At 31.3% G+C, this 12,088-nt stretch overlaps 2 protein-coding genes across 2 annotated transcripts; one reads left to right on the top strand and one right to left on the bottom strand.

The window, feature by feature from the left end:
* The first annotated feature begins 33 nt into the window (after positions 1-33).
* LOC126743856 (neuroguidin-A) lies at positions 34-7,681 on the top strand. Its single transcript, XM_050451087.1, has 3 exons — positions 34-197; positions 356-893; positions 4,744-7,681. Exons 1-3 carry the CDS (start codon positions 189-191, stop codon positions 5,112-5,114), a joined length of 918 nt encoding a protein of 305 aa, XP_050307044.1. The 5' UTR covers positions 34-188; the 3' UTR covers positions 5,115-7,681.
* Positions 7,564-10,497, bottom strand: LOC126743857 (uncharacterized). Its single transcript, XM_050451088.1, has 4 exons — positions 10,411-10,497; positions 10,050-10,357; positions 9,888-9,993; positions 7,564-7,867 (listed from the first exon to the last, which is right to left on the bottom strand). The coding sequence occupies exons 1-4, from the start codon at positions 10,423-10,425 to the stop codon at positions 7,673-7,675; spliced, it is 624 nt and encodes a 207-aa protein (XP_050307045.1). The 5' UTR covers positions 10,426-10,497; the 3' UTR covers positions 7,564-7,672.
* Positions 10,498-12,088: the final 1,591 nt, after the last annotated feature.

Genomic DNA, 12,088 nt, shown 5'->3' with positions numbered 1-12,088 from the left:
TTTAAATTTGCCGCGATTTTTTTCCGATTGACGTATCCGTTCAATGATCTATCCCCACCCCAAAAAAAGACGAGATTTTTATGGGGTTTGTTTGTGATTTTTTCTGCAAACTTTATTATTAGTTTTCCGCGTTTTCCCTTAGTTTTTAAATGTTTTAATTTAGCAAATAATATAAATAAGCACCCACTATGGTCCAGGTAAGTCGCCGATAAACTTTGCCGCATTAAATAAGGCCGGAAAATGCGCTTTCCAACTGGCATTTTTTCAATAAGAAATATGGCGAGGGCATTTTTATGAAATCGATCACAAACATAACCTAACAAATGTAATGATGTGTTTGCTTTTAAATTTTCAGGCCGAGCATATTAAAATGAAAACGGTTCATAGCGATTTACCGCAAGCGTTAATGTTGCTTAGCGAAATGAACGTGAGCGCCCAACATGTTGCCTCACTAGTGGACAACATGATACAAAAGGTTAGAAATGGGGAACTCACCACCGATCAAGGCTTAAGCTTCCTCGAAGTTAAATATAACATGCTGTTAAGCTATTTAATAAATCTCACCTATATAGTGTTAAGGAAATGCTCGGGGGAACCCATAGAAGGTGATCCTTGTATTGATAGGTTAATCGAACTCAGGACGGTTTTGGAGAAAATTAGACCAATAGATCATAAACTAAAGTACCAGATTGATAAGCTTGTTAAGACTGCTGTTACTGGTGCTAGTACAGATGATCCAGCCACTTTTAAGGCAAATCCTTTGAATCTTATGGATAAGGACGGGTTTAATAGTACAGATGAGGATAGCAGTGATGATTCCGTAAAAGAGAAGAAGGATAAAAGCAGGACTGGTGTTTATGTGCCTCCTAAATTATCTGCAGTGCATTATGCAGGTAATGTTTTTTTTATTATATCAGTATTAAAGTTATTACAATTATCATAAAAACTAGTGTAGCTATGATTTCCTATTAATGTAAATTTGGTATTTATTTATATTAACTATTGATACAATGTTCACAGATTTTTCCAAATCTTTTGACTTTATGACATTTTCCAGAACACATCAAAACCTTTACAAAATTTAATTAAGAACAACAATTTTGATTATTAAGAATTATACACTATACACTGATAACACAATAAACATCTACTTTTACTGTAGAAAATTATAGACAAGAAGCATGAAAATTTCTTAGTTACTACAAAATAAAATATAAATTGAGATTTTAGGATAATAATACTCAGTTTCCGTGCATCCTTAAATTCCCTAATAGTATAAGAAATCAGTCATACCACATATGTATATATAAAATCTCTTGTAAAAAGATTTAGCTGTAACATTCTAACATTCAATGGCAATAAATTGAATAATTGTGTATGAATGCATATAAATTTATGGACTTGATATCATTTTAATTTCTAATAAATAATTTAACATGATGATTCTCTATCTAGACTGAAACTTCAGTACACCACCACACTAGTTTCTGAAGAATCTTTTTATTAAGCATTTGATTAATTATTTTCTTGGTTTAATTTGATTTTGATTGTATCCAGTGTTTTTGATATATCTATTTAATTTTGGGTTGTAGCTTATTTTCATATTAAACAAAATTTGAAATTCCAAAAAGGTCATTTGGGTCTTTTTTATAATTACATTTGAAATAATAGTGTTTTATATTTTTAAAGGATACAACAAAAGCATGTACCTACAATGATATTTGATCATCAGAACTCAGTATAAAAATCTAGATGATTAATCTGACTTATCAACTGTGCAATAAAATGATAGGAAATATAACAATACAAAAATCCTTATTAGGTTTTTAAACTTCATAGGTAAATGTACAAAAATAACTTATAAACAAAATACAATTTGGAGGAGTTTCCATATATTGGAATTTGCTCACCATACAAGAGCGGGTCTGAGTCAACTCAATAAAAGAATTTTTATCTAAGTTTTCTAAGTCTAAGTAAAATATTCATATATCTCTGTACCCTAAAAACAATATATGAACAAAACTCATTCATGTATATAAATCAAAATTTTATGTTAAGAATATTGTTATACATAAAGCTGATACACTGATAGAAACTAAAAAGAACAAGCTATTATGTAACAGTAGCAAAATAGTTTTAATAAATATCACAATCAGAAATTAAGTGAACCTGAATTGAAAGTATTCCTTCAGAGTATAAGGTGCATAAAACTTTTTTCACTCCTTCTCTAAATCCTTGCTAACTTGGCTCTCTTCAAGAGGCTTATTACCCAAATTTGTATACCTGGTGTTGTGACTGTCTGGATTTGACAATCACAAATGTTTGTGTTTATGCACAGAGGTTCTAACATTATGATTGAAGGCAGAATTAAAATACATGTTCCCTTGGCCTTACTCTAATCCAAACTGCCCTCTTTTGTAAAAGAAAAAACATGTGAAACAAATTTTGGACACAAAAACTCCAGAAAACAACACCATGGTGAAGTTGAGAATCAACTAAAGCTAAGTAAACAATTTGTGGTGCCTCATAAAGTAAGTTATTAGTAATCACATTCAAAGTGAAACAAACTGAGACCAGCTTCTGGGAGTGTTATATGTTAGGGTTATTATAAATGTGTACTCCTAATAACCGGCCTATTTATCAAATCACTGCCTAGCCAGATATGATTCAGAGAGCAATGAAACTCCAACAAATTAGTCTTCAGCAACAAACAGCAGGAGTTACACCATAACCTGATTTCAGCCAAAGGACTCCATGTTTTTATATATTGGAAGCTTCTGACATTTGCTCTTAAGCAGACACAATTTGCTATCTGCCAGATAGGTATAAACAAAGTCAGCCAAGTGCCCCCTTAATCCGCAATCTGAATCTGAACAAATTCAATGTTATGATTTTCTTAAATTTTCTTAATAAATTTCATATTAATTTTCTTCTCTTACTTTTTTCACTTGTTTTAATAAGTGTAGTTCTATTTGACATGGAATGTGATAATTAATGTAATAAATTTGTTATTTCGGTAAATGGCAGTGCTTTTATTATGTATTATTTCTGCAAAAAAAAAATCCTTTATTAGCCCTTACTTAGCACAACACTAGGCTAGAATCAATTTCAGACATTGGTTTAACTATATAATAATTAAAGTTTTAATATATTGCTTACATTCTCTTTTAAAGCCGGCAACTCATTGTATTGTTTTAAACCTTTAAAATATAAACTATTTTGACCTGCACCAGTATTTACCTGGTCCATGTAAAAATTATCTTTTGATGAATGTCACTAACAAACTTACAGTTTTCTACTAAATGACTTGAACTAAGTGGTGTAACATTTTATAAATAAATATCATTGTGTTGTAAGTGACGGTCTGTCATACACTCAACACATTGGCACAGTTCAACATTTCTGTCCTCCTTGTATAACGACTGCAACCAAGAATAATTCTTAACACCCTATTTTGTTTTTTTTTTTGTAGTAAATCAATTTCGGTAAAATTTTCATCAATTATGCAACTTAACTATTTAAACTTGTTGACATATTCTATAACTTGATTAGTATATTTATTTTTTATAATCATGGAATTTTTAAGTTCAGTATTTATTTAAAGTTTCTGTTATTTCTGCTGCACTGTCCCCAATACAATAAATAATTGTGTCATATGCAAAAAGTTGAATTTTACACTTAAACTACCTTTACAATGTCATTTATGTACAATATAAACAAACTGAGTCTGTCCCCTGTGGTATACCATACATTGTTTCATTGGTAGAGGAGAATTTTCCATTGAACTTGGTCACCTGTTGGCGATCCCTTAAGTAGTCTCCAAACTATTTGAGGATAGGCTCACATACTTTTGCAGTTTCAGTAGTAGCAAGTTAACCCTATTAGTTTTCCATCATTCAATGCTTTTTTCCAATCGAAAAGAACTGTTGTTGATAGGTCGAAATTTCTAACATTTGTTTGTCCCAATAATTTTCTCAATTGAGACAATAGTGGTTAGCTTCCAGTCTTTCGGAAATGTGCCAGACTCCAGGCTTTGGATAATTACATTCATCATTTCAGCTTCAACTACTTCATATGACATTTTTAAATTTTTTACGGCAAATCACCGGCGTTGCTTTGTTTATTTTCCATAAGACTTATAATTTTTCTTAATTTAGACAATTCTAACTTGCCAAATTGGTCCAGCTCATGTTCACACATTATATTTTTTATAACATCTTCATTACTTTTATTTCTGGGTATATTTTTTGCTATTTCTTTAATACTATCCAGAAAGAAATTATTGAAATTTTTACCGAGATCCTTTTCTTTAACAATCACATTATTAAATATTACTTTCTTTTTATTTTCAACATATCCACTATGGCTAATTAGTTTTTTTAATGATTTCCACGTTTCTTTAGAGTTATTGTTAATGTTTACTTCATAAATTTTACCATTTTAGTAACTTACTTTAGCTGATCTAATGAATGATACTACTTTATTTCGTTACCTTGAGTAGTTGTTCCAATATTCCTTGGTGTTGGTCCAGATAGTTTTTTTGTATAAGTTAACCTGTGTTCTTAATTCATTTTCTATATCCGGATTTCACCACATTTTTTTATGACTTGGTTCTTTTATATTTACTGTTTGTTCAGGAATTACCTAACTTAAATAAATGAAGGTTTTTGACTGAACTGTGTTACTTCTGTAACTGAATATTCTATTTGACAATGGAAATTATGAACCCTGAAATCTCTTTAGGTCCCGAATCGGCTCAAGAAAAAACAAAACGCCTCCAAGAAAGAAACAAAAAAATGGCCCTATCCTCCTCTATACTCCAGGACCTCCGTGAGGAATACTTAGACACCCCGATCGAAGTGTCGCAGGGCAGCAGAGCACAACAAATTTTATCGAAGCAACAAAAGGAGAGGGAAGAATATGAAGAAGAATACATGACCAGGTTACCAATAACCAAGTCAGAGAAACACAGAAAACGTCAACTGACAACACTGGGCACCTTGGGAGACGACGTGACAAACTTTAGTAGCACGGGACAGGGAGGCAGCCGTAAACGAAAGCAAAAAGGGTTCAAATCAAAAGGGAAAGGTAACAAGAGGAAAAGGTTTCATTGATTTTTAAAAGGTCTCTCGATCGATCAGGGCATTTTAACCGTTAACAGGGTGATTCAAACAAAAATTGCTCCATTAGAGTTTAGAGAAATATATTTAGGTTATATATGCTCATAAAGAATGTTCGTTTAATTATTTGCTTAGGGTTAATCGATCGCCCACGGTTGTATATTATTGCTTTTATGTATGCGGTGGTTTTAAATGATCGCAAACCCTCTGAAGCGGTAAAACTTTTGGGACCCTATAAAAAGTGAAGAGTGTTGCCCCTATACAAGAATATAATGCACTTTCTAAATAAAACTTAATATTTTGTGGTGTTTCTAGATCAATTAAAATGAAAATGCACATAAAAAGCTTAAAATCGCTGAGGTTTCAGAACACCTATTTGCATCCTTGAGTTTATGGAAGTACCATGCAAGTAATTAAAAATACTATTTTGCAAAAAATTCTTAGTTCTATATATAATCATTATATCAGATTTATTCGTAAATAATTAGTGATATATTTGACTGACTTTAAGTCCTTCAGACCAGAGAGCCTTATTGCTCTACTAACTCTAAGGTCATTGGGCTCTGGTAACCCCCGGTGTGGCATGACAGGTCCATCAGGAGACCTGTTGTATATCCTCCTGAGACCCCCGGCCAGCTGACTTTTAATAAACAAGGATAAACATAATAGTTTATATACTTGGGATACACTTACTATAAAAATACATGTTTTTTTTTTTAATAGTCAACCATTTCTTATTTTTTTGATGTCCACTTAAATGGACGTTGGGCCATAAAGAAACAAAAAAAAATGCATAATTATTTATCATGTGTTTTAACAAAAATAATATTCTTAAATTACCAAAACTTTCGATGTAATTTTATTGCCCAGTCACATGATATTCATAAAAACAATTATGATCAGCAGTGACACACAAAAAAACATCACAGCTGGTACAATAAAATTTGGTTTTCTTCGTACACTTCGATGATTTACACCGAACCGAATTCTTTAAGTGACCAGCAACGGCTGGCAAGTGCATGTCTTTTTTTCTTTTTGTCATAGGGGGAGTCAATGGTGTTGGTGTAATGTAGCCCAAAGCGTTATTTCGAGTCTTTATTGTCATTTTAGTCTTCAAAATTTGTGGCTAAAAGTTTATCCACAACGCTGATCTTAAAATCTAAAAATTGTTGAATTTGCTTGGCAGAATCACCTAGTTTTTTCCTATCAGTTGCTGCTGTAGAGGATCCAGGCATTTGCAAGAGCTAAATCTATGAAATCTAAATTACTTTTACAAAAACAGCCAAAAGTCGACAGAGTATTGATCCACAAACAACATAAACTGCAAAAAAATAACTAATAACAAAAAATATCCAGATTGAAAATTTGGTCCCTGCAAGTGAAATCCCAATGCCCACCGGTGGGCACGCGGGGCTCAACGTGTTAAAAGGCAATTTCTAAGTTATTCGGGTATTGAAGTTAATAAAATAAACTAATTCTAATTTTATTTTTTAACTAATTTTAACTAATTCTATTTTCGATATCGAAACTCAAATTATGAACAATGATATTATTTTTTTTAACTTGCAATTTTACATACTGAAGGAAACTACACTTTGATAATTTTAAGTAATATCTGGATTTTTATTTAATTGATCTTGAAACCTCTATAAAGTCCCTTTAAATTATGCCTATTTGGCAATTAAGGAAGCAACAAAAAAAATGTTTTACAGGGTTCCACAGTTCAAATATGGGTCGGTTTTGTAACCACTAACACTAAAAAAAAAAACAGTCAACCAAAAACCTGTTTGAAAAAATCTTATAAATTAGACTGACAAGCATATTTTTCTACCTTGTTATTGATGATATTCATTGATGATATGTTGTTTAGTTAAGTTTTCTTTTTTTACGTTATCTTTGTTGCTTTACTTGGTAAGTTTTTACTTTTTCCAATTTCAATAACACCAACACCCAACCAAATGGTACAAACTTAATATTATTCACACTTTCATAGTGATTTACCCAAATATGCCTTTTTTTTAAATCACGATTTAGTTTAAAACAAACACAGTGCCTAAACTTAACTCCGAATTCTGTTAACAAGTTTTTTAGAGAATCATTGTTATACAGTATTGCTCACAAAATATAATAAATAAATAAATTGACAGTTGCATACACAGTTTTTGCTGCATCCCAATTTTATTCCGGAATAAAATTGGTATGCAGTTACCGATTTATACAAGAATGTTATTGATGAATATAACTGTTGAAAGTTTTTATGGATAACGGGCTGCTCATTTTGCAGCTTGATTGACTTTTTTATTAAGTTATTTACGTTTCAGTTCTCTTATAATAACGGTATTATTATTAGTGTTCAGTAGCTGGTAGAATCACATTAAAAAAAAAAAATGTTTAGGACGTATATTAGGATAAGCTACTGAGGTCAAAAATTATAAGCTCAAAATTTCCATTGTAATCGATGATTTATTTACAGTTGACGTAGAGTTATTGTGTCTAGCCAAGTAGCTTTAATTTTTATATATTAGTACATTTCATTTAAATAATGTCTATTTTTAATTGAACCGTTGCGTTTTATTTCCGCAGTACCCTTCCGTGTTCTTTCCGGTGCATGGATTAAATGACACGTGGCGATCGCCTTTTATTTCTTGTAAAGTTCTGGTGTAATTTACGAAATTATCATCTAGGAATTTACATTCTTCTCTTGATGCCATGCGCTTGTTTTGGTTGCCCGTAACAGGCAATTCAAGCTACGAAAAGAATAATTAATTACTAGTAATAAAAATTGCAATAGTAAAAAAGCAATATCATAGAAATCGTCATGACATGCCATCTGATGCATATAAATGTATTTTGAAACAATTTGGCGAAAAAACCTACAACACACTAAAGTACAGGACAAAATCGAATGAATAAAACCATTTTCATGGTTCTCCTAAACCTCTCATGTCCTTAAACATTGTTTTCACTTGATGCGAGAGATCGAGCAGGATTTGTTCGATTTCGACTAAATACTTGGCCTCCAAGGAGCTGTGATTTAACACCGTTAGATTATTTTTTTGTCATTGGTTTATGCGAACAAACCGCAAACAACACAGGACTTAAAAACGAACATAAATTGCTGCATTAATGCAGATTTATTCTCAAAAGTGAACGAAAATTGGGTCCGCTTCTGCATTCGTAGTCGCGGAGGACATTTAAATGATATTTTGCTTCAAACCTAAAATGCTATCCATGAAACTTTGAAGTAAAACAAAAATTGTGGATTAACGTTGATTTTTCGATGTTTTATTTACATTTTAAAATATATTCTTATTAGAAAATATAAGCAAATAATAAGCAAATAGAAAAACATGTGCTTAGCTTTGGATATTTGAATCTTAGATCAGTGTCTATAGGTTTTGTCGAGTTCACTAACATAATTCAGAATAATAGCTTCGACATAATTGGTGTAACGGAAACATGGTTAACAAGTAATACGTCATCAGACGTTGTTGGTATTCCAGGATACACAAGTTTTATAGAAAAGATCGTAGAAGAGATGGAGGCGTAGGCTTCTACATAAAAGGTCAATAAAATGTGAGAGTTTAAGCTTTATGAATTTAATATCAATAAAGGGTTTTGAACATTATTGGGTACGTATTAGAATAAACCAGAAGGTATCCATAGCTGTAGGTGTTATCTCTAGAGTCGGTAATAATGAATTAGAATGTGTAAATATCCTGGATAGAATATTACCTGAAATTTTACCTATATATAAGTATGTTAGTTTTTGGTGATTTAAAGTTCAATATGATGCATATTCAAAACCCAATCAGCACAGCAAATTATTTAATAGCTCTGACTTTTATCAGGTAATTGATGAACCAGCTCGTGTGACTGATGCAACAACTACTGGACCCAATTTTTATTAAGAGACATTAGATTCAAATGGGTTAAGTGATCACCTATTAATATTTTGCTACATAAACATAATATCATGTATTATAAAAACTGAAAAATCTTTAACTATAAGGGATTTTAAGCATTTAGATTAACCTGAATTTTTACTTGACCTTCAGTCTGAAGTATGGTGGGATGAATTGTTCTACTTTCATGACACATAATATAAAATATTTATTTGATAAGTATGCTCTCTTAAGGTCCATTAGAGCGACTAAGGCTTATGCACCATGGTTGACTTATGCAATAAGAGGTTTAATAAGGGAAACGGACAAGGCTAGACTTCAAATGTAAATTAAACAACTCTACAGAGAATTTTGGACATTATAGAATGCCATTTACTACTCTTCTTCTAAATATTACTGACAACATTGCAAAAATTCAAGATAGGCAAATGGCTGCTATATTGATTTTGATAGACTTCTCTAAAGCCATGAGTTGATGTGTGCCAAGTCCTATATTATGGTTTTGGGGAGGTTGAAATACTGTTCTTTAGGTCATATTTAACAGGTCGAAGGCAGGTAGTTAGGATAGGTGGTGAGACATCGACATAAGAGATTTGGAGGAATTGGTATGTATGTAAATTCAACTCAAATCCCCCTTCTATTGTATACCTTACATTGTATATGTATGAATAATGCTATGCCTAAAATTCCATGGTTTCTTATTTCTTAGATATTTTATCCAATGCTACGACCCAATTTATCCTTAAATGCCACTTATTGGCTATTTTGAACATCCTATATTAAAAAATAGTTTACCTATAAATCGCCCTCAATTAAAATAAAAAAGTTAGTAGGTATTAAGAGGGGCGTTTACACTACATACCCTTTTAATGACTAGAGGATACGGTGGCTGATAGCTGTCTTGCATAGTACTCTTGTAATCTGTACCAAAGTTATCTCTTCTCTTACTTTTGCTCCTATATGCCTGACTAAAATTTACATCCCTTTCAACCATTATCTCCCTTTTAACTAAGTTACCGCTAACCTCGTATACATATAAAAATTAAGCAAATATTTATGGGGATCGTGGTCCAATTCGGGCATCTTCACACAACCGTTTCTCAGTGCCTCGTGGGTTTCCGATATTAAACCCTTTTCGTCCTGACTACCCAAACGATCGTAATGGGAATTATGCAAGCGGAAACATTTCGGGTTATAAGGATTCGTGTCGATCGGTAACGACTCCAAGTTCATATTCCAATCGGTGATTTTTACCCTTTTGTCGTATTCTTTTTTGCAGTAGAGCATTTTGGGAACCCGCTTGTCCCAGGGGTTGTATTTAAGGGATTCCAGCTAGAAAAGTTTCGGGGTAATTGGGAGTTTTGCTTGTGAAGCGTTTAATTTACCTTGAAAGGCGGCATGGTTTAACAAAATAGCTAATAAAAAAAATATATGACAGTTTGTGTGACAACTAGTTGTTTTGAGGGTTATTTTATAGGTAGTCGAAAAAAAAATAGTCGTAGTATACAGGGTGGTATAGAATAAGATGCTGATCCTTAAGGGTGTTAGTTCTTAAGTGATTTTAAAAAGAAAGGTTCAAATAAAGCCCTGAATCCCTTAACTTTTGAGCTACAGGGTGTTAATATGTTAATAAAAAAATCGTTTTTTCATTATAGCTTTATTAACTTCCTAGATATGTTTATGGAATATAGTACTTACCCTCTTAGTAACAAGAACGAAGACTAAAAATTTTAAAAAAATATGTGATAATAATAATAATAAGACGTTTATTAGTCACCAAGAAATTACAGCAATTAAGCGTAGACAATAAAACTAATACGTAGGTGTTAACAATTTTTCAAAATTTTAATATTACGAAAATTCCACTAATTATTGAGTATTTCACCATTAACCAATAACCAACTACTCTAAGCTAAGTTAATTTTACAGTCAAAATAAATGAAATAAAAAATTATTTAAGTCGCATCAAATGTTTAAATTGTCTGCTTCCATTCCTGATACCACGTTTTAAATTGGATTAGTGCACACTTTTTCTTAATTTTAATTTCTCACACTTCAAGATAGATTTTTTTTAGTATTTTTTTTTGAATCTCTAAACACCTGGTCTATTGCCCTTTATCGGCTTATTGTTGACTTTTGGGACACCCTGTATAATAAAAACGACAAAAATTAGTTGTCCATCCATTGATCTATTTTTCTACATAGAATTCATCTATAAAATGACCTCAGCAATAATATAAAAAAAATATAACAAATTTAAAAAGCTCTTCAATTTCTTTAAAAACCCTCAAATTTCGTGAGTATGTATGAGTAGTATTTCGCTTATATAAAACTGGCAATAGCTCAAAAAGTATTGGACCTACAAAAGTGGTTCGTATGTGAAATTGTTCCTTAAAAATCACTTTTTCTTTGGGTAATAACTTCATTTAAATATCTTAACAAAGTATTCCTTAAAAGTATTAATTAAAATAAAGTATATCAAAACCAAAATTGCTTTGGTTAAGCTAATTTTTAATCTCTAAAATTTATTTTTTTACATAGAATTGATTTACCTATGAAGATTAAAAGTATTTTAATTTTTTTCTTCCAGGCAGTTGAAGTAATTTCCAAGCTTTCCGAAGAATCTGGAAAAAATTTAAAAGTCTGAAAAAAAATCAAAATCCCTGGAAAAATGCAATAATTTCAAGTAGATATTTTAATTTCGCTTTTCAGGACATAGAAGTCATTTTTTGTTTTTTCCCGGATATTCTAAATTTATCCTTTTTTTTAAATATAAAAAGAAATTTCCAGAGCCTGGAAAAATTTTCCCGATTGCCTATAAATGGGAAAAAATAATTTACTTTCCTGGAAAACATAAACGAAGCCTTGACTGTCTAGAAAAAATAGGAATATCATTACAAATGCCTGGAAAATACAATCAATACGTCAGTCTATTTATTGAATTGAAATTTTTTATCTCTTACAGGCAGTTAAATTAATTTTTAGGCTAACCAGAAAACCTGAAGAAATTTAAATAAATTATCTTCCAGGCATTTAAAGTCTATGCATAGACCTAGAAAACAT

The sequence above is a fragment of the Anthonomus grandis genome, chromosome 13 (genome assembly GCF_022605725.1).
Source record: "Anthonomus grandis grandis chromosome 13, icAntGran1.3, whole genome shotgun sequence".
In the NCBI taxonomy this organism is placed as follows: Eukaryota; Metazoa; Arthropoda; class Insecta; order Coleoptera; family Curculionidae; genus Anthonomus; species Anthonomus grandis.
This window is presented reverse-complemented; position numbering and strand designations above follow the sequence as displayed.

Coding starts and splice junctions, on each gene's coding strand:
- LOC126743857 (XM_050451088.1), bottom strand. Junction 9,994..10,049: donor AATTTTTATATGTATACGAG/GTTAGCGGTAAC, acceptor TGTAAATTTTAG/TCAGGCATATAGGAGCAAAA. Junction 7,868..9,887: donor ATCCTCTAGTCATTAAAAGG/GTATGTAGTGTA, acceptor TTCTTTTCGTAG/CTTGAATTGCCTGTTACGGG.
- LOC126743856 (XM_050451087.1), top strand. Junction 894..4,743: donor ATCTGCAGTGCATTATGCAG/GTAATGTTTTTT, acceptor AAATCTCTTTAG/GTCCCGAATCGGCTCAAGAA.